The sequence below is a fragment of the Phlebotomus argentipes genome, unplaced genomic scaffold, assembly GCF_947086385.1.
Source record: "Phlebotomus argentipes unplaced genomic scaffold, Phlebotomus argentipes genome assembly contig_2, whole genome shotgun sequence".
Lineage (NCBI taxonomy): Eukaryota > Metazoa > Arthropoda > Insecta > Diptera > Psychodidae > Phlebotomus > Phlebotomus argentipes.
Window position 1 is genome coordinate 4,935,233 of NW_026776162.1, and position 27,002 is coordinate 4,962,234.

Sequence of the window (27,002 nt, forward strand, 5' to 3'; positions counted from 1 at the left end):
GAAGTGACTGATGAAATTCTTGCCTTTCTCTCAAGTCATTCTGACTCAAAATTCCATTGATTTCATGGCTTACCTTTTAAGGTGAGAAAAATGTGCCTTTTATCAGAGTTCCGTGAAGAAATCCAATCTGAAATAATCTCCTATCAATTGTGACCTTACAGATAAGATAGTAGTCCCACTGTTTACGCTAGTAATCAAAACACTGTGTGGGTGGAGAGAGAATAAATCAGCACGCGCACATGTGGCAAATCGCGATCGCAAATCGCCGAAAGAAGATCGCAGCCATGTGAAGTGGTGGGAAAAAAATTCGTGTATTTGTGCGCCATGGTACAAAGCGTGAATGTGTGAATTTTACTCTTCACCAGCCAAATGAAATATTTCTTAACATTCAGTTCTCTCGTAAAATCCCAACGAGCAATACGTTAACCGAAATCAGTCTCTTTTTGAGGGCTTTGAGGCATTCAAGTAAAGGCGCAATTATGTCGAAGGTTGAGTCAACTAATAGTGAAGTGACGCGTCCGGATTGGCTTAATGAGGAGTTTTTTGCCGAAATCTACGCCAAAGATGCACGTTTTGGGGGCAAGAAGATCACTTTCAAAATTCTCGGGTGCTCCTCTGTAGTCGAAATTGGCGATAACTACACTTCCACCATGTATCGTGTTAAAGTGGAGGCAACGCCTGAAAGTGAGGAGCCTGAGACGAACAACTTCATCGTCAAGGCGATGATCCACACTGTGCCCATGCTAAAGGAGTTCAGCGTCTTCCCCATTGAGATTGAGGCTTACGAGCAAGTCTTGCCAGTGATGGAGAGCTATTGGCGGGAAATTGGGGAGGACATTACCTTCGGTCCGAAGTGAGTTGGAGCACAATTGTGGCTAATGAGGAAGTGGAAACTAATTAGTTGTCCAGATGTTTGCATACAATTTCAGACCCCAACGAGATAATCGTGCTGAGTGACTTAAGGGATGAGGGCTTTGTCATGGGAAATAGATTCGAAGGTCTAGATCTTCAGCATGCTAAGCTTCTCCTCTCCAAGTTGGCCAAGTTTCACGCCACTTCAGTGGTCTTCAAAGAGAGAGTGAGCACAAAATCCCTCTAGAATATTCTCTCAAAATATCTAAAATTAACCCTTTATTGCTGTAGAATGGAGCATTTGGACCTAGACTTGGTCGTGATGTCTTTGATCCTAAGATGAAAAAGATGTTCGATCAATTCATCAACGGAACTTTCCCAACACTGCTCAAGTTCATTGAGTCTTCTGAGGATCTGAAGAAATATTACCATATCATCGATGGCTGGAAGGAATTTATGTTTGAGAGAATTCTCAAAGTTTCCATTGTGCCCAAGGAAACCGATGAATTTTGCTCACTCAATCATGCCGATATGTGGATCAACAATCATATGTACAAGTATGATGAGAACAACTGCCCCGTTGATGTATTATTTGTAAGATGACTCTTAAATTTTTGCTCTTTCTTCATGCAATGGAGAGTAAAAGTCCCATTTTTATCTTGCAGATTGACTTTCAAATGACTCACTGGGGCAGACCAGCTGTTGATTTGATGTATTTCTTAACTTCATCAGTGCAACCGGAGATCTTTGTCGCGGAATTCGATGCTCTTATCCAGCATTATCACACCAACTTGGTGGACGCATTGAAACGCCTTGGCTCGCAAAAAACACCACCGATGCTTAAAGATATTCAACTTCAAGTTCTCCAGAACAGTTTTTACGGTAAGAACACATTTTCAAAGGCCTTTTCTTATATCAAATTTCTAAACAAATATGTATTTATTTCTCCCTTCAGCGTGCATGTGCATCACAGGGATCGTTGCCATTGTCCTCATGGACAAGAATGAGAATGCCACAATCGAGAACTTCATGGGAGAAAGCGAAGGAGGAGATATTATGCGTCAAAAGATGTATTTCAACCCAAGATATGAGCACAAGTTGCGACTAATCTTGCCATTCTTGGAGAAAAGAGGAATGCTTGATGCAGACTTCGTTCCCGAATCCGAAATCATTGCTGTTGAGCCGGACGCGCCAGCGCCTGCATCAGCAGAAGTATCAGAGAATGGCACAGCTCCTGAGGAGCCCTCGAGAGACAGTCTGGAGAAGGCCATCAAGGAGGATGACAAGCAGAAAGAAGACACAATTGTTGCCAATGGTGTTCACGCGAATGGTCTCGAAGCCATTCCGGACGATAAGATAGCGCAAACTCCCAAAGACGTCAAAGAAGTGAACGCATCGAATGATAAGGAGAATGACGAGAATGAGTCTGAGGATGTAGAGGTAACGGCCCTATAGAACAAGCATCCCTTCACTATAAATATCGAGCGAAATGTTTAATTTTAATAAGCACCACCACTGATTCCTACGAGAGTCAATAAATCGTAATTTGAGGAATAAAGCGACAGATTGGATTTTTTATATAGCATGTCTATAGTTTTTATTTCTCGCGACAATGTTATTTACAAAACATATATGCGTAACGAATTTGCGGAGAACCACAAAACCACACTGACCTCCAAGTCTCATATAGTGTAATTTTAATAATTAGATAATGCGCACTTTTTCGCAGAGTCATCCACACATGAAGTGCCATTTGAAATATTATTGGCAATTTTTTCCTTATCGTTCAACGTACAGAAACACAATCATATAATTTATTATAGAGTGGTTGGGAGATAGTAGAGCTTTTTATTCCCCTGGAAAATCAGTCTGAAGAACCAATCTGTATTCCTCACACAATAAAGATCGCTCCAAAGGAAACTGTCAACTCACGAAATAAGAGTGTAATTCTAACGGTGACAAGACGAAAAACTTGATAACTTATCAAAAATACCTCTGAAAATTATATCAATTGTGAGAACTTTGGCGCGTTTAAGTACAGAGCAGGAACCAGTTATCAGTTCACTAAAGCCCCCATCATTTATATATATAGACAATGCCAGATCAAACGTTTGAGTGAATTGCAAAGTTGAAATTGTATACCGTCATCTGTATCTTGTGTCACGTGGCTCAAAAGCATTTGACGAAACTTTTCTACCTTCGAAGCTTCAAGTGACTGTGGTTTTGGACCCGTAAAACAGTCAGTCAGTGATCGGAAAACAGTTCGGTCCACAACACGCTTCTCTAAGTTCGTCGCGCAAGGTAAAATTGAGTCACAAAGCACACTTGTGTGTGTAAGAGGTCAAGGACTAATACCCGAAAAAATAATTTACAGTGCACCAAAAGTAGTTTCTCTTGATTATTCATTCTTTTAGTTTCGTGTGTGATCAAATTACTAACAATAGAAGTAGCATTTTGAGGTAACAAGAAGGTCAGCCGTAATCTTGCACTGCCTTATCATCCAGAGAATATTTATTCATATCAGTGCTCCATAATTCCAAATTTCATACTAACACTTTATCTTTGAATCCTTCTTGTGAATTCTTTTTTCTCTCATTCTGCATTCACGTTTTAAACTTTACGGAAATTGTTATTCAACATTCGTTGCATCCATAATAATTATAAATCATTTGGTGAATTGCTTCAAGGTTTTCTAATACAACATTTAGCATTACTAAGTAAAAATACGACTGTTATTATTATTATTATTATTCGCTGAATTATGCATTGTTTTCTCAGGCCTTAAAAGCTCGTCAAATCATGTCGCCTAATGACACATCGCAGAAGGAGGAAAAGCCAAAGAGTGGCAATCCAAAGTGGCTCAACAAATTCTTCTTCAACGACATTCTCAGGAAGGAATTTGAGTCCTTCAAAGTCATCCGAGTCGGCATTGCTCCAGCAACGGGAAAAGGAGAGAACTATGCATCGGTCATGTACAGGGTTAAGTGAGTATGCAAAGATTAATAGATGGGAATAAGGGCATTAAATCCTCACTCTTGCCTTCAGACTACAAGTGGAGAATAAGGAGAAACACGTGGTGCAGAGGAACTACATCGTGAAAGCTCTTCCTGATCTTGGCGTTAGTCAGGATATGATTAAGCAATTCAATGTTTTTCCCAAAGAAATCGAAATGTATGACAACATTCTTCCGGCCTTTGAGAAGATGTACGAAGATGTTGGAGTTAAGATCCGATTTGGTCCAAGGTTAGTGCGGACAATTGGCAATCAATGCTCTCAATTAGATAATTAATTAATCTCAATTTCTTCATAGCTGCTTGATGGCTGGAAGTGAACCCACCGATGTAATTGTCATGGAGGACATGAGCGAGAAGAGCTACAAGATGGCAAACCGAAAGGTTGGCCTAGATCTTGATCATTGCGAACTTCTTCTGGACAAACTTGCCAAATTCCATGCCGCTTCTGTGGTCTATCGCGAGAAGAATGGTCCCTACAAGGAGTGCTTCAAGAATGGCATCTATTCTGAGAACATGCGACCGATGTTTAAGCAGTTCTTCGAGGCGAATGCCAAATTGTTTATGGAAGTGAGCGAAGAATGGGGCTTAACGCCCAAATTTCGCCAACTCATGACAACCTGGGAGTCTGGACTCATGGAGCGATGCTTTGAAATTGTCAAGGAAGATCCCAACTTCTTCAATTGCCTCAATCACGGAGATATATGGTGTAACAATTCCATGTTTAAGTACGATTCATCTGGCAAAGTGAAGGATTGCATATTGGTAAATATTATTTCCGCCAATCTCTGAGAATAACTACTAATTTATATTCTCTTAAATCAGGTTGATTATCAAATGTGCCACTATGCTTCACCGGCCATTGATCTGAACTACTTCATCTTCACGTCACTGCAAAAGGACATTAGATTGGCCAAGATGGACCACTTGGTTCAATATTACCACACGCAATTGGTCAGCGCCATGAAGCTCTTGAAAAGCACAACCACGCCTCCAACTCTGTTGGATCTCCAAATTGAGATGCTCAGGAAAATGCACTACGGCGTCTCGTCGACAATCGGAACCTTTGCCATCTGCGTGGCTGATGGCAGTGATGAATCTGAAATGGAAACCTTCACGAGAACCGACGAAAAGGCCACGGATTTCAAGAGGAAGGTGTACACAAATCCCATCTTTGTCGATGCTCTGAAGCAACTAGTGCCATTCTTTGACGCCAAGGGACTCCTTGATTAAACACACTTTTAGATATGCAATTGATTGTCGATAATCATGGACATTGCACCGGAGTTATCGCACCATGATAATTTGTTTCATTCCAAAATCACATGCACAGGAGATAAAAATACAATTATACAAAAAGCAGCAGCTCTTTTTATGAATTAACATGTTTTTTTTAGGTGTATTCTCTGGAGTATTTCGCGTTATCGCGAAAAAGTGTGACAAGAAAACCCCCAGTATGTTCTACCAATCTCTCTCAACCGTTTTTCTCTCTCTCTCTCACGCACACATTTTGCTCACACAATGAGCGTACAAAAGCGCCGAATATCGATCAACCGGCATCAGTCAAACGTAAACAGTGAAAGTGTTGGCGTCAAATTAAAATCTTCTACTCCTCTTATCGTGTTCTTAACGGCAACAGCATGTCAACCGAAAATGCAGATAATACTGAGTCACACCCATCCTGGCTAAATTTAGAGTTCTTTCACTCAATATTGCGCAATAATAGACACCTTCCCAGCTCCAGTGATTCTCTCTGTGTGAAATCCATCAATGTTGAGCCCGCCACAGCGATAGGAGACAATTATATGTCTAGTAAGTACGTAGAAAAGTACAGAGTCACTGCAATGTTACACAATCGCTCTGCATGCTTAAGGTATTTACAGAGTGATCATCGAATACACCCTTCATCGTGACACTGATGAAAAGAACACCTTATCATTAGTTGTGAAGGTGTTGCCTGACTCCGGCCCAATTGAGGAGATCATAGAGAAATACAATGCCTTTCCCAAAGAGATCAAGATATATTCCGAAATTATTCCCGCTCTCGAAGAGATTTGGCAGAGAGCTGGACATTCAGTGCAGTTCGGCCCAAAATGCTGGTTCACTTCAGAGACACCAAGATCGGTGATTGTTATGGATGATCTCAAGGCGATCGGATATGGAATGTTGCCACGACAGAAAGGATTGACTATAGAAGAGACGAAAACGTTGCTCACCAAATTAGCCAAATTTCATTCAGCCTCTGTTATCCACTATGATGAGGTGAGGAATGTTTATTGAATGATTGCATTTCCACACATTAAATTCATCATTCCACTTCACAGAATGGCCCATACGACAATTTATTCAACGAGGGAATTGCCCGGATGGACGTTAGAGAAGGCATGGAACAATATTACGGTTCAATGTATGCTGGCCTCATGGAGATGCTCGAATCATCGGATTTTGCATTGCCTTACTTGCCAAAATTGGTGAGAATACTAGCGAATTGCATTACCAAATAAAATCTCGTGTGTGATTCAATCAATTTTCCTTTAAATATAATTTCAGAGGAAATGGAAGAATAGAATCTTCGAAACCAACTACCGTTTGACCTTAGCCGAAGACAATTCATTCAATGTCCTCAATCATGGTGATTCTTGGACAAACAATCTCATGTTTAGACATCAACATGGAACGCCTGAAGTTCTCTTAGTCGACTTTCAACTCAGTTCCTGGACATCTCCAGCGATTGATCTTATCTATTTACTCTTCAATGCATGCAATTCAGATGACTTTTTCACACATTTTGATCAATTGATTCAATTCTACTATTCAGAACTCAAAAGGGATTTTGAGCTGTTGCAAAAGCCCGAGAAAATCCCCAAATTTGAAGAGATAAATAGTGCAATTCATCGCAAAGGTTTCTTCGGTGCAATGTTTATAGTTGAATCAATTCCAATTATGAGATCAGATCCTGATGTGAAGGTGAATTTGGACCTCATTGTGGATGAACACAACGAAGAGGGACAAATTTTGAAGAGAAAAATATTTTCATCTGAGCTTGTGAAGAGAATATATAAACGATTGCTTCCATTCTTGGATGAGAGAAACTTTTTAGACATTCCCGAGTGATAAGTTAAATATGTACTGCGTATGCCAAGCGGTATGTAAATGAAAAAATAAATAAATGAGGATATTTGCATGTAGTTTTGTATCACAATAATTGGAAGTGTCTCATTTATATGTGTTATTTTGCATATTTACTGGTTAATGGTGTCTAAAGTTCTCCAGTTATATGGGTTGTTAAATGACACAGTTGAGATAATCATTCAGCAAAAAATTCGTATCTTCATGTAAACATAAATAGACGGGTTTAAGGAATTTCGAAATTATCATCAGTCGGACTGAAATCTCCAGCAGAGCAAGATCAAGAGAAAATGAGTTTGGAAATATCAGAAAACAGTTCTTTGTGGAGTGCAGAAAGTTATTTTAAAAGTATTGCCAAAGATTTAGTTGGTGAACCAGCTAAGAAAATTATATCTTGTCGCATTTGTGCACCGAATGGAAAAGGCGTCAATTACTCAAGCATAATTCATCGGATTGAAGTCAAATATTTGGACAATAACTGTGATGAATCAATTGCAAGATTTATTGTGAAGGTTTGTTTCAATTCCACCAAAGGGGATCTCAAGAGTAAAAATGCAAATTTCACTTTTAGATCCTTCCGTCCGGAGAAAGGGGAAAATTTATAGAGAAACACGACATTTTCAATCATGAAATTCATGTTTACAAAAAGATATTGCCCCAGACGACTCTCTTGTTATCTCAAACAGGGTCTTTGGCTAAATTAGCCCCAGATTGTGTAACTGTGCTCACGGAGCCATGCGCTATTGTGCTGGAAGATCTGTCTTTCACCCACTATGAAATGCTAAATCGCAGAGAAGGGCTGAATTTGGAACACACAATTGACATTCTGACTAACATTGCAAAATTCCATGCAGCCTCTGTGAAAATCTATGAAAATGATCCCGAATCAATTGAAAGGTTGATTGGAACTTCAATAGCTGACTGCATAAATTCCTTCAGTGTCTTCTTCAAAGTTGGCATGAAATCTCTTCACGATGAAATCACGCAGTGGGATGGATTTCACGATATCGCTGAGAAACTAGACAATCTCACGGACAATTTCATAGATAAAACATTTGAAAATTACGCCAAGAGACCAACTTTTTGTGTGCTCAATCATAATGATCTCTGGACGAACAATTTCATGTTCAAATACAATTCAGACGGAAAGTTGCTTGACACTGTTATCCTCGACTATCAGTTCGTTTACTGGGGATCTCCTGCAATTGACTTGAATTTCTTCCTCTTCACATCTGTCGAAAGCCATGTGAGGAAGACCTATTGGAACTTTCTCATTCATCACTATCATAAAACTCTAAGCAAGACATTGAAGGACCTCAATGTCACCTGTGCGATTCCCAAAGTTGCTGACATTCATATAGAATTGTTCAAGAAAGGATCTCATGGTGAATATGTGTATACTTTTTTGAATATCAATAGAGATTCTAATTTCATGTTACATTTTAGCTGTTTATGCAAGCCTTCTGACAGCAGGAGTTGTCCTTGCGCCGCCTGACACTGTTGATTTGGGCCTTTTACTAGCCGAATCATCAGAAGGATCATCTTACAGAAAACTCATGTTTTCCAATCCTAAATATGTGGAATTCATCAAACCCGTCCTGAAAGAATTTTATTGGCTAGGATTTCTGGATTAAGATGTTAATGATATTTGTATAAATACTTCACTATCAATGCAAGAGCTTAAAGTCAAGCAAATAATAGCATTTAAGTGAACGTATAAAACACGATAAACACCGTAAAAGACCATAATAACATTATATTTTATTTTCACTTTTTCTGTGCCGGTCGTTTTCAGTGTGTGAAATGTCATGTGAATTTTTGTGAATGAAAAGTTGTAATTTTCCTCTGAGAAACAGTAAAAAATTTAAATAGTCTGCAATTAAGTTGTTTTCAATTTTTTGGCTAACAACAAAGGAAGAGTTTTACTTGAAATGCTTTCTAAACTAAACAGACGAAAGCTGGAGTTTATGAAATTGGGCATAAAAGATTGACTCTGCGGCGATTATGAAACGCGTCTGCGCCGAATATACTTTATTTCGTGGGCTTTTCGTATTTCTCTAAATAGCCTCATTCACAGTGAGTGTTTCAGTGTATTCGCGTCATCTGTATTGCGCGCTTTGCTGTGTATGCTGATAGTGGGAAGCCGGGAGTTGAGCACAGAAAAAATTTAATTTCCTATTTAATATTATGGCCAACAAATCCATCGACGATCTCCCGAAGTGGGCAACAAGAGATTTTTTCGAGGGAATTCTACAGAACTATTCTTCGGGCAAAATTGCCCACAAATTACTATCGTACGACGTAAAAACTTCACAAAGCGCCGGCTATGCTAGTGATATGTTTTTTGGTCAAATTCACTACAAAGAAGACTCTGTCGAGGCACAAGGTCAACTTCTTTCCATCATCATAAAGGTTGGTGAATTTCATAACGTGCCGTAAAATCGGTTATGTAATGATCAATGTGGAATGGGTGTAAATCAACAGGTGAAGCCCGAAAGTGAAATGAGGCGAATTGTACTCGACAAAATGTACACTCGAGAGATTATCATTTATCGGGATGTGTTGCCGAAGATTGCAGCTTTGCTCACCGAAGTCAGTATCAGCACAGAAATTTCACCACGATGTTTAATGACTCAAAATGACGCCACTGCCACTCTATTGGCTCTGGAGAACTTATCAATGCCCCCTATGGCTTATCAGTCGACTGATAGACAAAAAGGATTGGATTTCCAACAGACGATGAGCATCTTGGGAAAACTGGCCACGTTTCATGCGTGTTCCATTGTCATCAATGAGAGGGTAATAAAGCCCTTTTATTGATTCAATTAATGAAGACGCTCTATGTGTTCCTTATTCTTCAGCATCCCGAACTATTTACACCATTCCACGACCCTACAATATCCCACCATCCAGACCAAGAGAAATTCGTGATATTTTTCCGCGTTGGCGTCCAAGGTCTTCACGATGAAGTCTCAACGTGGGAAGGTCACGAGGAGATGACAAAAAAATTGGCCAAATTGCAAACAACAATTGTGGACAAAGGTGTGGAAATATACAAATGGCACAAAAACACCTTTAATGTGCTCATCCATAATGATGTATGGACGAGCAACTTGATATTCAAACGGCATAAAGACGGCGCAATCAGCGACTCTCGCCTCCTTGACTACCAACTCTGCAATTGGGGCTCGCCCGGCATCGACTTGAACTTCCTCCTCTTCGGCTCCGTTCAAGATCATGTGCGTCGCAACAGGTGGCCCGAATTGGCTCAACACTACCACTCGGTGGTGCAGAAAATCCTCACGAAACTCGAGTACAGTGGAAAAATTCCCACACTTGCAGACATTCTCAGTGAAGTAGCGAGAACTGCCTTTCATGGTATGAATGAACATTTCTGAAAGTTTTGATTAGCACACATGCTAAATCCTATGGATTTACTTTTTAATTTATAGGTGTTAACGCAGCACTTTGTCTCAGACCAATGGCAATAATGCCGCCCAGAGCAGACACGCACATGGAGACTTTCCTCAGTGACTCTGCAGAAGGTGTTGCTTTCCGAAAGCACGTTTACGGCAATCCCGAATACAGAGCATTCGTGGAGCCTCTGCTCCAAGAATTCGACCAAAAAGGATACTTCGATTGAATGGACCAAAAGAAATCATTGTATGGTATGCAAATTATATAAATACATATTATATTATACATCACAGTTGATTGTGTTCCCATATTTTAATGATAATTTTTCTGATACTTGTCTGTCAGTTTAAATAACAACATTTATAATAATCATGCAAAAAGATTGCAATAGAAGCGATAAGTTGTGATTTACTTTTCCGCCCAGAGTCACTTGTGATGAGCACAATGACATAGCATATGGCACTTGATTAGGAGGTGGAAATACTCATATCGCATATATATAAACGGCCATATCGCTTTTGCTCTCTCACATGAGTTTCAACACTGAACCAGTGCTATATTGTGCTTCCTAATAAGTGTTGCCGAAATTTCAATTCAGTCTCGAAAAAAATGACGAGTGAACTAGTCGAGGAAGTGCCCAGATTTCTCAATGAGGCTTACATTGAGGGTCTCGTGAAGAAGGTGGAGAACTCAGAGAGGGTCAAAGTGGAAAAGTATGAGTTGAAGCCAGTGACGAAGAAAGGAAATCACTATGCCAGTGTCATGGTGCGGATTATAGTGAATTATGTCGTGGAAGCCACTAAGCATAAGCGAGTGTCTCTCATTCTCAAGACGACGTACGACGAGAAGAGCAATGACGCAGAGACTGTTAATTTCATGAAGGAATTCGATGTTCACAGTAGAGAAATGACAATGTACAGACATATCCTGGATGGTTTTCACAGTCTTCTAGCCACAATTAACGACAACACTGTCTTCAGCGCCAAGAGATACACTGAAGACATTTCCACCAACACAATGGTGTTTGAGGATCTTCTAGAGCGCGGATACAGTTGTCCGAATAGAATTGAGAGACTCGATATGAATCATGCCAAATTGGCTTTGGGAAAATTGGCCAAATTCCATGCAACTTCAATTATCTACAGAGAAAAAAATCCTCAAGCTTATGCCACATTCAACAGGGCGTTCTTATCGCGAAACACTATAGATGCTCGAGATTTCTGTCTCAAACACTACGACAGTCTGTTGAAGGTGATGTCCGATTGGTCAGGTTATGAATATTACTTGGACAAGTTGACAAAGTTCAGAGACAACTTTGTCGAAAGAGGCATAGATTTGTGCGATCCTGATCTATCGGACATTAATGTTCTCCTTCATGGTGACTTTTGGTCCAACAACATGATGTTCAAGTACGACAGTGCCAAAAATCCAATCGATGTAATTTTCGTTGACTTTCAACTGCCCAATTGGACCACGCCTGCAGTTGATATTCTTTACTTTATCCATACGTCAATGAAGGAGGATTTGCGAATGCAGAAGCAAGACGAATTGGTGCAATATTATTACAACATTTTGAAGAAGACACTAATTGATGGCTACAAATATAGTGGAAAATTCCCTACTCTCCACGAATTCCAAGTACACATTCTCAAGAAGAGTCTACAAAGTAATTATCAATTTCTGCGCAATTATTGAGTATTGCCCTAACGTATTAAAACACTTGTATTTCATTTCAGTTTTCATTTCCGCGTTCATCGTTCAGCCAATCATCGTCATGGATGAAAATGTGGAAACTGACCTCTTCATTCTCATGGATAAGGATGAAAAGGGACAAAAATTCACAGAGAACATGTATCGAAATCCACATGTTGTGACAGCTGTGAAAAATCTCCTTCCCATTTTGGATGCGAAGGGAATCCTGGATTAATTTTGTAGTAAAATAAAGTCAAACTCTGCATGCTTGTACAAAAGAAATCAATAAATTTCAATTGTTTCATGAATTTTTCAATAGTACAATTCTCACGTCGCAGTACTCAAAGGCACAAGTTTATTCCATGAGATATATGTATTTTCAACTCTCCTCATTTTTCTACTCATTTCAATGCACACAAACATATCGACGCTCGTTAGCTTATTGATTCTCAACCAATATTTTGACAACTCCTCTAATTCACTTGGCAATTAAAAAGCGATTAAAAATTCAATTTTACTACTGAAATTAATAGCCAAGACGTGTGCTGCCTGTAATTGTTTCCAAACAACCAATCGACTGAATCTTGAATAAATCATGAACGTATTGATTACAGAGCGTCTGGATGACTTTCTCAAGAATTGTCACTCTATAAAAGCACTCCTTTCATCGGGACTCCAAGCAGTTGTACAGTGACTTTCTTCATCGCCAGAATGGATCTAAAAAATATCCCCGTTCCTCAGTGGCTCACAAAGGATTACATTCAGAAAGTGTTGCGGAAGTACAAAAATGATACTTTTCTCCTTGTAAAGTCCTTTCAATGCGTTCAAATCAGTGGAAATAGGGGTGAACAGTTCCCGAGTTTAATGTGGAGGGTTTCTGTGGAGTATGAAATCGCAAAGACTAAAACAGTGGTCAAGGGATCGTATATAGTGAAGACATCAATGGAGAAGACATGTCCTGAAGTGAAACTCTTCGCCTCACATGGACTTTTTCCGCGAGAAGTGGAGATGAATGAGAAAATCCGACCTGAAATGGCCAGAATTCTCTCAAATGTTGGTGACAATTCCCAATTATTTCCAATGGCCATCGCTTGTGACCATGAAAGAGAGGCGATTGTGTTTCAAGATCTCGTTCCACGAGGCTATAAAATCATTGACAAGGACAAGAGATTGGATTTAGTCCATGCCGAAATGGTGTTAACTAAATTGGCTAGAATGCACGCAGCTTCAGTAGTTTTCAGTCACTCAGAACCGGAAATAGTGGATAATTTTACAGTTGGACTTCTGAGTAGAGCAAATTCGGAAGTCAATAAAATTCTCATATCAAATCTCGAGGCATTGATTGATGTGGTGGAAAAGTGGGAGAAATTTGAAAAGTACAAATCATCGCTCAAGAAAATTCAGAAGAACTTCTGCCAGAGAGGCAGTGATGCATATAAGGCATCAGATCGTCACATAAATGTCCTCATTCACGGTGATCTATGGACAAAGAATGTCCTTTTCAAGTACAACTCCAAGAACGAACCAATAGACGTTCTGCTGGTGGATCTCCAGTTCTGCTGCTGGACTTCACCTGCCGTGGATTTACTCTACTTTTTCCACACATCCCTTCAAGAGGACATTCGTCAGACGAAAATAGATCATTTGGTTTACTTCTATCACACAGAATTATTCCAAATATTGAGCAAATTCCCCACAATTCAGGAAATTCCATCACTTCATGAATTGCAGAATATGCTTCAAGAGAGACAGTTTATAAGTAAGCAGAGTGAATATCTTTTATCTTATCAGAATATGCGAAATGCTTTTTTTACCCCCCTTTTTGCAGCCTTTTTTGCTGGTCTCCTTATGCAACCTTCAATGATAGTTGAGGCCAAGGAGCTTCCCACGAAGCCTTCACGTGATATCGACCGTGACAGAGGAAAAGTGTCTGCAATATATAAAAATTCTAAAGTTGAACGAGCAATCAAATATTTGCTCCCACTTTTAGAGAAGCAGGGTGTTCTGGATTAATTTATGATCTGCTGCGTTTTTATGTGTCAATGTCATGAGATTAAGATTATGTAGATTCAACTACAACTTAGTGTTGCAACAGCATGAATTTCTTATTAAAAAAAACGCGGAAATCCTATCCCAAGAATGATTATTCAATTTTTCTGGTAAAATTGTAAGTTTTTCCACTATAATATAGTGCAAAGCACTGTTAAGATTGATATCATGTCATTCTGATAAGCATATCACTGTGTTATTTAGATATTTCACGCAGTGTTTATATATTTTATTATCTTTTCCCGCGAGAAAATATGCAAGTAAGAGTGACAGAGTCTTACTTAGGCAAGACGCTTTTTTCTCAGCATTCACTCATTCTGATTGTAGTGAAAAAACATCAACTATGGCAATTTTCGCAATCAACTTGTGGATAATCAACAGGTTTCTGGGAAGTCTTTTTGCCCCACAACCCTAATTCGCTACTGTTAATTTTCTTATTTTTTGTCACGCTATGTATATGAAAAATGATATAAATATAATTGATCATTGGAGAGTGTTTTCAGTTCTTTTTCATTTGCCGAGTTGTTCCAATAGAGCTTATACAAAGCTTGAGTGTTTCTGTGACGCCATAAAAGCATAATGCCGGAAAATACTGCATCTGAAGCCATTCCAGCGTGGCTGAATGAGAAATATTTTGAGGATGTCCTGCGTCGCTATGAAAAGGATGCCAATTTGAAAGTGAAATCTCTGAAAACTGCCGATGTTACGGGCAAAGGAGAACACTATGCGAGTGTTATGTGGAGAGCAGCAGTGGAAGTGATCACCACAAAGTCTCCCAGCTCTGAAAAGCGCTCCTACGTCGTCAAGAGTGTTTATGAGGATCCTGCGAAGAGTCAAATGTTTGCTTCGTATGGAATATACCAGAGAGAAATAGAAATGTATGAGAAAGTGAGTGTAGAAATTGAAAAGGTCCTCAAATCGGTTGGTGATAACACTCAACTCTTTCCCAAAGCCATTCACCATGATTATAAGAATGAAGTGCTTATTTTCGAAGATCTCGCCTTGCGTGGCTTCAGAAATGTTGACCGACGTTTGAGACTTGATTTTGCACAGGCGAAAATGGTAATGGAAAAACTGGCGAAAATGCATGCAGCCAGTGTGATTCTGGACGAAAGGAAGCCAGGAACATTCTCACACTTCAATCAGGGCATCTTCAATAGAAAAACCACGGCTTTTCATGATTTCTTCGTCCAACATTTAAACATTTTCATCGATGAAATGTCCACATGGGAAGAATTAAAGAAATATCAACCGAAAATGATTATGATTCGTGATGATCTCAATGAGCGCGCATCTCAAGTCTACGATCCATCGAAAGATTACATGAATGTCCTCATTCACGGCGATTTGTGGACAAACAATATCATGTTTACCTTTGACGAGAAGAATAATGCAAAGGATTTGCTCTTTGTTGACCTCCAATTCTCATCCTGGACATCGCCTGTTGTTGATATTCTCTATTTTGCCCACAATTCTCTCAAGGAAGACATACGCCAGACCAAAATTACCGAACTCATTCAGTATTATCACACCCAATTTGCCACTTTGCTGCGCAAGCTCAACACAAAGAAGAAAATTCCAACACTCCGCGAAATGCACATGATGGTGCTTGAAAAGGAATTTATGGGTATGATTTAACGTAGTTTCAACTGGTAAAAGAAATCTAATTAATCCTTCCATCTACATAGCTTTCCTTGCCGGTGTTATGATGCAGCCTATTATGCTTGTGGAAGACACCACAAATGCCGACATGGACACTATGATATCCGATTCAGATGCATCTGTGCAGTTCAAGAAGAATCTCTATCGCAATCCTAAGACTCAGATTGCACTGAAATATCTTCTTCCGTACTTAGATCAACGTGGGGTTTTGGATTAACAGTATTATGAAGGGGACAATTTAACAATTAGTTAAACTAAATCAAATAAATCATAGAGGGTAAAAAAATGTAAATTTTTCTCCAAACAAAGCATCACATGTAACATTGAAAGTGTTAATAAGAGTAAATCAGAGCCGGAGAACGATTCTATAATCTCCTAAATAGAATCATTTTATGTTAATCCAACCTTGAGAAGGTGTTATCAGATGCAGTGCAAATAGATTGCAATTGTGGTTCATTTGCAATTTCACCAGTATGACAATTTTATGGTTGATATGTATGAATAGACTAGACAATTGCGTCAGTGTTTATATACGAATAAATTAACTCCTCGTTGAGAAGAGATCACGAAGATAAAGTTCATTTTTTGACTTATCACCATTTTGAGATCACCCACTTCTGCGGAGTTGACACCTATAAATAGAGATGACTTCCTTAGCCTTTCTCTTCATATCACTTTGTCACTTGCTCCAGCACAAACCCAAGCAGAATAAGCGGTTTAGAGTCATGCCTGTGGACATTAAGACGGTGGCTTGCGAAGATAGTGATATTCCCATTTGGCTCAATCAACCCTTCTTCGAGGGCATCCTGCGGAAGTGCAAAAAGGACGATGGTATTTCTGTGGATTCGCTCCAGTTGGAGTTTGTGGGTGGAAAAGGTGAAAACTACGCCAGCACGCTCTATCGCGGTCAATTCAACTCAACGCTGAACAGAAGCCAAAGAAAACACTCTCTCATCATCAAGACGACCTACGAAGACAATCAATTGGCCAATGATATCCTGAGTGAGTACAACGTCTTCAGGCAAGAAATGGAGATGTACGATCAAATTCTGCCTGAATACCACAGATTATTGCGCACTTCAGATGATCACTCGCAAATTTCCCCGAAATCCTTCTTCTGTGACTTCGAAAACAGTGTGATTGTGTTTGAAGATCTCAGTGCGAAGGGCTTCCAGATGGCTGATCGCAAAGCAAGATTGGATCGCGAGCATGCCGAATTGGTGCTGATGAAACTGGCTCGACTTCACGCAGCATCAATTGCGGTGGACACCAATTCCACCCATAATTTGAGGAAGTATCAGACAGGTATGTTTAACAGGAAAACCTCTGGAGTTTCCTCGTACTTTCTCACGAATCTCGACGCTCTCATCAACTGCATCGCCAAGTGGAAGGGTTACGAGTACTACGTGAACAAGTTGAAAAATCTCCGGCCACATCTTGATGAGAAAGCCAAGCAATTGTATGATCCCAAGGAGGATGAGCTGAACGTCTTGATACACGGCGATCTGTGGACAAACAATGTGATGTTCAAGTACAACAATCAACAACAGCCCATTGATGTGCAAATTGTTGACTATCAGTTCATGTGTTGGGCTCCAGCCACTGTTGATCTGCACTATTTCTTCAACACTTCCCTCATTGAAGACCTCCGACAAACAGCCATTGACGAATTGGTGCAATTCTATCATTTTCATCTCAGTGACACTCTGAAGAAATTCGGTTTATCACACAAAATTCCAACACTGCACAACTTCCAAATATCCATGCTGAAGAGTGAATTCGGAGCCCTAATGTACGGCATGTTGAGTCAACCTGTGATGATTGTGGACGGAGCAGCAGAAGCTGATGCGGACTTCAATGCAATTATCGGCCTGGACAACAGATCACTCCAGTTCAAAGAGAATGTGTACAAGAACGAAAAGGTTCACTGTGCCATTCGACACCTACTCCCGCGCTTGGATCGAAGAGGTCTCCTCGATTGCTAGACAAACATCAGCAATTATCGTCAATTCAATTTCGACTCTATGGCAGAGTTCATAAGGTTCAATTGAATTCAATTATAACATGAAATTCATATCATATCTATACTGATTTTGGCATTATCACAAACTTTTCGTTGGTTTTGGCATTCACTTCAGGAGAATTCCGCTAAATAAATCCCCCCAAATGAGATATTTGCTCTGTGGATTGTCACCGAGGTAAATGGTGGTTATATTTGTCATTGTACAAGGTGACGAAATAAATTTGTTGTTAATGGAACTTTTGTATCTGATCGAATTTAATTGCAAATTTTATTCACACCCCTGTGCAGTCATATCGCGGCTTTACTTTCATTATCAAACAATTATCAGTTATGAGTCAATTTCGTCACATTCAGAGGTGGATTTCACTTTCTCGCTTTCAAAAGTAGATTGCACTTGTTTCAGTGAAGTACCGCCAACTGGCTCACACACCAAAGGTTCGGTATCTCTGTCTCGTGCCTCATATAACAGTCTTCATTCAATAGTCGGGCACGACATAAATCTACAAACTAGGAAAATCATTTAATCAGTCTCGCTCAGTCTTCGCACAAAAACACTGTCGCCCCACGACTTTTCGCCACTTCTCTGCAGGAAATTAGCATTTGAGTGTGATTCTTTCTGCAAAAGATCGCGCATATTGTGAGAAAAGATGGATCCGGAATATCCAATTTACGAGTGGATCAGTAAAGATTTGTGCACGAAAATTGTGAATAAATATTCAGGGAAATCCTGTAAAATTAACGACTTCGAAGTGAAATATCTAACGAAGAAGGGTGACAATTTCACTAGTGCTCTCTTTCGCATTGTGGCCAAATACAACGAGGAAGACAATTCTCACGAGCAAGAGTTGCGATTCATTCTCAAGACACCCATTCAAGCAAGTGTCATTGATGCTGTATCAGCGGAATTTAATATTTTTAAGCGAGAATTTACCGTGTATGGAACAATTATGGATAAATGCTACGAAATGCTGAATTCAAAGGGTGTCAACACAGTCTTCGGTCCCAAGTAAGTTCATCACAATTAATTCTTTGTGCAGCTTGGCAATTAAAACACTTTCTCAATTCTCAAGAACAATATACATAGAGGAGAAATTGCTGGCAATGGAGGATTTGAATGCCAAGAACTACAATCTCCTGGGAAAAGCCAAGAAATTGAATCGTCATCAGTGTAATTTGGCGTTGACCAAAATGGCTCAATGGCACGCAACAACGGCGGTTTTGTACGAAAAACAACCCGAATTATTTGAACATCACCACGTGCCAAATTTCTCCGAGGAAACCGAACATTTGCACCTGATCTACACAAATCTCCTGGTTGCGGCACACAAGCGCAATCGCGGTGCACCTGAACTGAAGAACTTCTCCAACAAACTGGCCGCTTTCACGGGTGAAATTGTACCGAAAATGATGAAAGTTTTTGTACGAGACGACAACAGATTCTGCGTGCTCAATCATGGCGATATGTGGAGCAATAACATGCTCTTTAGACACAGTGAGAAGGAAAATCGGTCAGATGACGTGCTCTTCGTGGACTTTCAAGAAGGTTTCTATGGTTCACCGGGAATCGATTTGAATTTCTTCCTCTACACTTCAGTGGAAATTGACTTGCTGCTGAATAATTACGATGACCTTCTTGCTTTCTACCACAGCGAATTGGAGAAGACACTGCAGCTTTTGGGCTACAGCGGAAAGTTTCCCACTTTGCAAGACATCACTAATGAAGTCATAAACAAGGGGGATCACGGTGAGTCAATTGATAGCCATTAGAAGATTCATGATATTCAACTGACATGGTTTTTCCCGAACACTTTGCAGGCCTTATGACTCTCTTGGGAATGGTCCCGGTCATGATAACACCGCACACTGAGTATTCCGAGGCGTCGTATTTCTTCGAGGACACTGAAGAGACACTAAAAGCCAGAGATTTAATCTTCGACAATCAGCAACACATTGAAAATTTGGCTAAACTGCTTCCGAAGTTCGTGGAGAATGAAATTTTGTAGTTCTTTTCACATAATCACACGCTATCGTCCAGTATACTTATGTGCACGCACCCTAAATTCAAAGATAAGATTACAAATGAGGTGTTTTTCACGTTCGCTTTGTCTTTTTACATAAAAATATAATGTATAAATGAATTATGTTTGCAAACAAATATATTTTTTCAGTCAAAACAGTTTTGAAAATAAGATCGTAAAGCTCCGAAACTCTCTCAAATGTGAATGAAACGCTGAAACAGACTCCAACATCTCGTGCAGACAGTTTTCTAGTCTCTCAAGAGAATGGTACTAATTAAAAAGTCTCCCAGAATGACGAGAGCTATTACCAAGACGTGACACTACGACACAGAAGACAGAGATTTCCCTTCTTTCATTATATTATCGTCACTAATAAGAGCTGAAACTATGTGACCAATAAATGCAACTCAACTAGCAAGCTAATTACCCGCAATTATATCATTAATTTCAGAACAATATCTTCACCATCGAACAAAAGCATTTGACAATGGCTTTTACTAAAGATTTCTTGATAACAAATAAGCATTTGATTGCAATTAAGATGTGACAATTAATGGGAAAGTGGACGAAAATATGGTATGATAATGCTGAAGAAAAATTTGGTCGCTCATACTGAAAGTTCTCACCAAAATAGTCGGAAGCTCAGCAGAACAATGGTTTCAATTCCTGACTGGATGGATTCCAACTTCTTTGAAGAAATCCTATCAAAAGTTTTCAAGGAGGAGAAGAATATTCAAGTAAGAATTTGCAAATATTGACTAGAAGACAGAACACAAAAAATGCTTTTCCTTGTAGGCGAAAGAAGTGATAGTTTCAATTCCTGATGGAGAATCCAGTGCTGAAGGTGTTTTTCGGTCGCGCATTGTTTATACGAGTGGTAAAAATGACGAAAAAACCATTTCGATCATAATTAAGCGATTAACGCCAGAGAAAGTTGAACCGCTTAAAAGCAATCTTCTGGTCAGACATTCGAAATCAATGTCCGTTGAAGTGGACATGCACATCAACATACTTCCAGTCATGCATCGTCTCTTGGAAATGTCAGGTGTGAAGACAAGATTGGGTCCACAGCTTTACATGAGTTTCACATCTCCTGAGGTGTTGATACTGGAGGATATGTTGGAGAGTGGATATGAAATCATATCGGATCGCTTTGATTTCAACAACACAGAAATCATTCTCACTCAATTGGCCCAATTTCACGCTACATCGTATTATATGGCTGTTGAGGTATAATTTCATATATATTCCAATAAGATTATTATTCAAAAATAATTCTCTTCACAGGAGAAGAAGAATTTTTCCAAATTTCGCAATGGAGTCTTCAATTTTGGCACCCAAGGAGTGAAATTCTTTTTGGAAGGTTTGAAGTATTTCACAAAAGAAGCCCTCAAATGGACAGAATTTAAGCCTTATCACGCTAAAATCAAAGGCTTAGAGGAGCGATTTATGGACGCCAGAAATTACCTCTACAGATCCGACTCGGATTTCAATGTCCTGAATCATGGTGACTTTCACATGCGGAACATCATGTTTAAAGTCACTGATAAGGCGATTCAGCATGTGATAATGGTGAGATATTTGGTCATTTCGAATGATGCATTTATCTTAATTGTTCTTATCTCTCCAAATAGCATGACTTTCAAACAAACGTGTGGTGCTCGCCAGCGCTGGATTTAATTTACACCTTTTATCTGATAGTGAACACCGAAACACTTGACACTTGTCGCATAAAAATGCTCAATTCCTATCACAAGACATTCGTAACCACCCTTAAGAATATGGGCTTCATGGGGCAAACACCGACTCTGCTTGATCTCAATGTGGAACTCCTGCGAAATGGATTCATTGAGGTCTTTGTATCGATCACTTTCCTTCCTTATCAGTTCCTATCTTTCGCCAGTCAGCGACTTCAGGAGAGAATTGCACAACAAGACGCAGCCAATGCAAGAGCACTCCTTTACACAATACCTGAATATCAGAGATTCATGAAGAAGCTGTTCAAAACCTTCATTCTCAAAGGATTTCTTGATTTATAATTAAATGCAGTCCCTCTGTATAAATGTAATAGTCCCATTATCTATTATTACATGATTTGTATTAATAGGAAAATTATATGGGAAGTTGCTTCACCACATATTATGTATTTCCCCCTCCAATATGCTAGACAAATGTTATCTCGTCATGATTACTTTGCAAATTTTTCCTCGGCGGCAAAATTTAGCCATTCGCTCACTGTCGAAAATTTTTTCGATCAGTTGCCAGTGAGGAGTCACGCTTTGAACACATCTCTCAAAACACAGAATCACAGTGAAATATTTATAAATAAGTGAAAGATGGCGGAGGAAAATGGAACTATGCAGTACAACAAGGATGAAGTGAATCCACCAGAATTTCTCAATGAACAGTATTTTGAAAATGCTCTACGCAAAGCAGAAAACGACAAAGCTCTCAAGGTGAGTTTTTACAATTTTGCACTCGTCATTTATATGTGTCTCTAAAGTTTATGTCTCATAGATAACGAATCTTCAATTGCTTCCTGGCACGAAACCTGGAGATCATTTTGCCAGTATTATGTTCAAAGCCATCATTTCCTACACCTCGAAGGGAAAGGAAGTGAACTCCAGATCACTCATTGTGAAGACAATGCCAATTGAGGATGGAATTAAGATGACAATGCTGCAAGAAATGCCCTTCTTCAAAACCGAAATTAGCATGTACACAGAAATTCTGCCTGAAATGAAGAGGATTATGGAGTCCATTGGAGATTATGAAGAAATGTTTCCAAAGTAAGATATATAGTGATGTCTCAAATAATATTGATTGCGAATAACCTGATTTTAATTTCACTTTCAGATTAGTTTACTGTGGAACTGAACCACCGACTCTCATCTTTGAAGATATCACAAAACACGGTTATGCAATGCACAATGGATTTTATGATTTTGAGAATGCAATGAAAGTCGTGAAAAAATTGGCCAAATTTCACGCACTTTCATATTATATGAATGACAATGTAAGAATCAGATGAAAGCTAAGTAATTGAATTATTTAAACACTTAAATATATTTTTATTTTCCAGAAATACAGCTATAAATTTGACTTCACACAATTCAAGACGATAATGACGGAACAGATGTTTGAAAAGTTCAAAATCTTCTTCGAAGGATTCGAATACATTAAAGATGAAGTGGCAAGTTGGCCAGGATACGAATCATTTGCCGAAAAGCTTTCAGGTCAGAGTAAAAACTTCTTCCACACTCTCCTGAAAGTCTACGAACCCAACGATGAGCCCGAACTTAATGTCCTTTGCCATGGAGATTTCCACATCAGGAACATGATGTTTATCGAGAAGGACGCAAACATCGATAAGACAATGTTCCTGGACTTCCAAATATGTTTCTGGGGATCACCATTAATTGACTTGTTCTACGTTCTATACTCGATTGGCAGCACTGAGTGCCGAAACCGCCGCGAAGAAGTGCTCACCATCTACCACAATTTCTTTTCTGACTACTTGAAGCAACTGGGATGCCTGAGGAAGCCACCGACGCTGTTGCAGCTAAATATTGAAATGCTGAAGAAGGGCACAATGGAAGTCTTGTGGGGAATTTGCTTTTATCCATTCTTCTGCTTGGATTTCACAAAAGTTGATATGGACACCGTTGTCAATCCAGACGAACAAAACAAGGAGAATATGAAGGAATTGATGTACAAAAACAAAGAGTATCTAGCAGTCGTGAAAGAAGTCCTTCCTTACATGGTCTACAAAGGAATATTATAATAATAAGCTGGTATTGTACACTCTCTATGTAAGACAAACGCAAAAGTATAAATTAATTAATTAATTTGAAGACAAAATTATGTTTACTCTTTGTCGTATCGCAAATAAAATTTTCAAGTGTATTTCTATACCAATATTGAACAGAGACAACATTTTAGAAAATAGTATTTCACAACAAATCGTAACAGAACTTTGCCTCTTACACTCTCACACATCTCTCAAACAGCTCAAACACATGTGAAATAAATAAATAAAAGTCTCGTGGGAGAACTCCCAGTTTCTCGTTAGCTGTCGTAGTCGCAACACTGAAAATTTCCCACCATTCCGATCTCCTCACAACCGTGAACGTGCAATTAAATAAACATTCAGTGCTTATTAAGTCAGAATGGCAGAAGCAAGTGAATCAGTTGCACAATACAGCAAGGATGAACTCAATCCACCTGACTTCTTGAATCAGGAGTTCTTTCAAACTGTTCTTCAAGATGCGGAAAATGATAAAGCTCTAAAGGTAACGAAGTCAATTTAATATTGCTTATCACTTATGTAACTTATTATCAGTGCACGTCATTTGCAGATAACAAAACTAAATATAATCCCCGGAACAAAACCAGGAGATCACTTTGCCAGTGTCATGTACAAGGCCATAGTTTCATACACCACGAAAGGAAAGGATATTGATTCGCGATCTCTTGTGGTGAAAACCTTACCAACTGATGACAGTGTGAAGAAGGAGATTCTGAAAGACATGCCAATATTTGATAGGGAAATTGACATGTACACGAAAGTTCTACCGGAAATGAAGAAGATAATGGATTCAATTGGTGATAATGAACAGATGTCACCAAGGTAAAAACAATAACACTTTTTTAGGACTCACAATTGAACAGAAATCATTTTCTATTATCATTTCAGAATACTTTACTATAGCAGAGAACTCCCTATTATTATTTTCGAGGATATCACAAAGCAAGGCTATGAGATGAATCAGGAATTCTGGGATTTTGACAACACGATAAAGATTCTGAAAAAGCTCGCCAAATTCCACGCACTTTCATTCTACATGAACGATAACGTAAATTATTTCAAAAATAACATAATTCAGTAATAGAATAATAAATGAATATATTTCTCTTTACAGAAATATGCCCATAAAATGGATTTTGAAAACTACAAACCTATTCTGATAACAGAAAAATCGATTGATCAGATGCAGACTTTCGTAAATGGTTTGTCTTCGTTGGTAGAAGAAATAGACACATGGCCAGGATTCGAAGACATTGCCAGAAAACTTGAAGGCGTAATACCAACATTGCTAAAAGCAGTGCTTGACATTTACAAACCTAACCCTGAACCTGGGTTCAATGTACTTTGTCATGGAGATTTTAATCTCAAGAATTTAATGTATAAGAAAAACGGGAAGGATATTGACAATATGCTCTTCATCGATTTCCAAATGTCTTTCTGGACATCACCAGCCGTCGATTTGTTGTACGTTATGAATGTTATTGGGAACCAAGAAGTGAGACGAAGAAGAGGAGAAGCAGTCATGATATATCATGAAGTTTTCACGGACTATTTGAGCCGTTTGGGATGCCTAAGAAAAGGTCCTTCTCTTCGAGATCTGAATATCGATATGCTGAAGTATGGGAAAGTTGAAGTTCACATTGGCGTGGGTTTTATGCCAATATTTTACTTAGATTTCGCAAATAATGATGTGGTTGCAGCAGCTGATCTCACGAATTATAATCAGAAAAATTTTTATGACGTTATTTATAAGAACCCTAAAATTACTGATATAATGAAAGAAATTCTTCAAACTCTATATTATAAAGGATTACTGGATTAAAATTCACCAAATTATACAAGAACCATGAACAAGACGGATTCCTAGAATTCTCTGTAACTTGATTTGGATGTGTGAATAAATTTATCGTAAACACAGATGGATTCTTAATACGTCAGTATGAGTTTACTCATTCACCACTATCAGAGATACACACATTATCGCTTCATATGTATACAGCGCATGTGAGACTTGTAAATCGATTAGCAGTTGGGTTTCTTCCGCGGAAAGCAACAGATGTAAAACATTCCACTCTGTCAAAAGTAAAACGTGCTCGTGAATCTATTTAAAAAGTCTGCAAGAAACATGGCAGAAAATAGCGAATCTGTTCAGTACAGTAAGGACGAACTTGTTCCTCCCGATTATCTCAACAAACAACTATTCGAAAGTGTGCTACGGAAAACGGAGAATGATAAAGATCTCTCGGTAAAACCTAACTATTGTATATCATTGTGAAATAGCTGACAGGATGTAATTCACAGATAACAGCACTCAAAATGACTCCGGGCACGAAGCCTGGAGAGCATTTCCTCAGCATCATGTTCAAAGCCATCATTTCATACTCTTCAAGAGGCAAAGAAGTCACGGGCAAGTCTTTCGTGGTGAAGACAATGCCCATGGAAGAAGGAACGAAGAAGGAAATGCTTAAGACAATGCCCGTTTTTGAGAGAGAAACTAGCATGTACACAGAATTCTTACCCGAAATGAAAAGAATCATGGAATCGATTGGCGATGACGAAGAAATAGCTCCAAGGTAGAGAAAATTTATTAAAAATTTATTGCAATTCAATTAATAATTTGATTAATTTTTCAGATTAATTTATCACAGTGCAGACCCACCAATTCTTATCTTTGAAGATATTACAAAACTCGGTTATAAAATGAATAATGGATTTTTTGGTTTTGACAACACAGTAAAAGTTGTGAAAAAATTGGCCAAATTTCACGCAGTTTCTTACTACATTAATGATAATGTGAGTAATTAATCTAATATTACTAACTTAGTGTTGAAGATAATACATTTTTTACAGAAATACAGCCACAAAATAAACCTTACAAAGTTCACTCCCATGATAACTAGTGCAGTGACAGAGAAAATGAAGGTTTTCTTCGATGGTTTTGACTATCTCAAGGAAGAAATGGAAAATTGGCCTGGATATGAGGAAGTTTCTGAGAAACTCTCCACTCAAAATCAAACCTTCATCAAGAAACTCCTGGAAGTCTATGAACCGAATCCTGAGTCTGGATTCAAAGTGCTCTGTCACGGAGATTATCACGTGAAAAACATGATGTTTATCAAAACGGGAGACGAAATCGATAAGACAATGGTCCTGGATTACCAATTGAGCTTCTGGGCATCGCCAGCATACGATTTGATTTATCTCCTTTACGCCTTTGGCAATGCTGAATGTCGAAAGCGCCGAGCTGAAATTCTCTTGATCTACCACGAGTCCTTCTGCAATTACCTAAATCGTCTGGGATGCTTAAAGAAACCTCCTTCTTTGCTAGATCTCAATATAGA

At 38.9% G+C, this 27,002-nt stretch overlaps 9 protein-coding genes across 10 annotated transcripts; all 9 read left to right on the forward strand.

Moving 5' to 3' along the window:
- Nucleotides 1-111: 111 nt before the first annotated feature.
- Nucleotides 112-5,239, forward strand: LOC132264676 (uncharacterized). Its single transcript, XM_059764955.1, has 9 exons — nucleotides 112-853; nucleotides 910-1,078; nucleotides 1,144-1,446; nucleotides 1,518-1,734; nucleotides 1,808-2,292; nucleotides 3,631-3,836; nucleotides 3,898-4,095; nucleotides 4,163-4,628; nucleotides 4,689-5,239. The coding sequence occupies exons 1-9, from the start codon at nucleotides 480-482 to the stop codon at nucleotides 5,094-5,096; spliced, it is 2,826 nt and encodes a 941-aa protein (XP_059620938.1). The 5' UTR covers nucleotides 112-479; the 3' UTR covers nucleotides 5,097-5,239.
- A 61-nt stretch (nucleotides 5,240-5,300) lies between these two features.
- LOC132264677 (uncharacterized) lies at nucleotides 5,301-7,044 on the forward strand. The gene is made up of 4 exons (XM_059764956.1): nucleotides 5,301-5,675; nucleotides 5,737-6,125; nucleotides 6,188-6,334; nucleotides 6,414-7,044. The coding sequence occupies exons 1-4, from the start codon at nucleotides 5,504-5,506 to the stop codon at nucleotides 6,975-6,977; spliced, it is 1,272 nt and encodes a 423-aa protein (XP_059620939.1). The 5' UTR covers nucleotides 5,301-5,503; the 3' UTR covers nucleotides 6,978-7,044.
- A 220-nt stretch (nucleotides 7,045-7,264) lies between these two features.
- On the forward strand, nucleotides 7,265-8,892 carry LOC132264701 (uncharacterized). The gene is made up of 3 exons (XM_059764986.1): nucleotides 7,265-7,504; nucleotides 7,564-8,377; nucleotides 8,439-8,892. Exons 1-3 carry the CDS (start codon nucleotides 7,283-7,285, stop codon nucleotides 8,624-8,626), a joined length of 1,224 nt encoding a protein of 407 aa, XP_059620969.1. The 5' UTR covers nucleotides 7,265-7,282; the 3' UTR covers nucleotides 8,627-8,892.
- Nucleotides 8,893-9,179: 287 nt separating this feature from the next.
- LOC132264936 (uncharacterized) lies at nucleotides 9,180-10,792 on the forward strand. Its single transcript, XM_059765285.1, has 4 exons — nucleotides 9,180-9,404; nucleotides 9,477-9,791; nucleotides 9,854-10,370; nucleotides 10,445-10,792. Exons 1-4 carry the CDS (start codon nucleotides 9,180-9,182, stop codon nucleotides 10,633-10,635), a joined length of 1,248 nt encoding a protein of 415 aa, XP_059621268.1. The 3' UTR covers nucleotides 10,636-10,792.
- Nucleotides 10,793-10,919: 127 nt separating this feature from the next.
- On the forward strand, nucleotides 10,920-14,636 carry LOC132264937 (uncharacterized). Its single transcript, XM_059765286.1, has 4 exons — nucleotides 10,920-12,075; nucleotides 12,146-12,335; nucleotides 12,758-13,860; nucleotides 13,930-14,636. Exons 1-4 carry the CDS (start codon nucleotides 11,019-11,021, stop codon nucleotides 14,112-14,114), a joined length of 2,535 nt encoding a protein of 844 aa, XP_059621269.1. The 5' UTR covers nucleotides 10,920-11,018; the 3' UTR covers nucleotides 14,115-14,636.
- A 21-nt stretch (nucleotides 14,637-14,657) lies between these two features.
- On the forward strand, nucleotides 14,658-16,375 carry LOC132264697 (uncharacterized). Its single transcript, XM_059764983.1, has 2 exons — nucleotides 14,658-15,777; nucleotides 15,839-16,375. Exons 1-2 carry the CDS (start codon nucleotides 14,730-14,732, stop codon nucleotides 16,027-16,029), a joined length of 1,239 nt encoding a protein of 412 aa, XP_059620966.1. The 5' UTR covers nucleotides 14,658-14,729; the 3' UTR covers nucleotides 16,030-16,375.
- A 1,797-nt stretch (nucleotides 16,376-18,172) lies between these two features.
- On the forward strand, nucleotides 18,173-20,264 carry LOC132264902 (uncharacterized). Its single transcript, XM_059765237.1, has 3 exons — nucleotides 18,173-18,841; nucleotides 18,906-19,579; nucleotides 19,651-20,264. The coding sequence occupies exons 1-3, from the start codon at nucleotides 18,483-18,485 to the stop codon at nucleotides 19,836-19,838; spliced, it is 1,221 nt and encodes a 406-aa protein (XP_059621220.1). The 5' UTR covers nucleotides 18,173-18,482; the 3' UTR covers nucleotides 19,839-20,264.
- A 1,851-nt stretch (nucleotides 20,265-22,115) lies between these two features.
- LOC132264900 (uncharacterized) lies at nucleotides 22,116-23,689 on the forward strand. The gene is made up of 4 exons (XM_059765236.1): nucleotides 22,116-22,309; nucleotides 22,371-22,642; nucleotides 22,710-22,869; nucleotides 22,936-23,689. The coding sequence occupies exons 1-4, from the start codon at nucleotides 22,190-22,192 to the stop codon at nucleotides 23,635-23,637; spliced, it is 1,254 nt and encodes a 417-aa protein (XP_059621219.1). The 5' UTR covers nucleotides 22,116-22,189; the 3' UTR covers nucleotides 23,638-23,689.
- A 205-nt stretch (nucleotides 23,690-23,894) lies between these two features.
- Nucleotides 23,895-25,595, forward strand: LOC132264899 (uncharacterized). Of its 2 annotated transcripts, none has more exons than XM_059765234.1 (4): nucleotides 23,895-24,145; nucleotides 24,212-24,483; nucleotides 24,550-24,709; nucleotides 24,776-25,595. In XM_059765234.1, the coding sequence occupies exons 1-4, from the start codon at nucleotides 24,023-24,025 to the stop codon at nucleotides 25,481-25,483; spliced, it is 1,263 nt and encodes a 420-aa protein (XP_059621217.1). In that variant the 5' UTR covers nucleotides 23,895-24,022; the 3' UTR covers nucleotides 25,484-25,595. The 2 variants fall into 2 exon arrangements, with proteins under 2 accessions (XP_059621217.1, XP_059621218.1); XM_059765235.1 differs by having other exon boundaries at nucleotides 24,046-24,145; nucleotides 24,196-24,483.
- The last annotated feature ends 1,407 nt before the right edge of the window (nucleotides 25,596-27,002 follow it).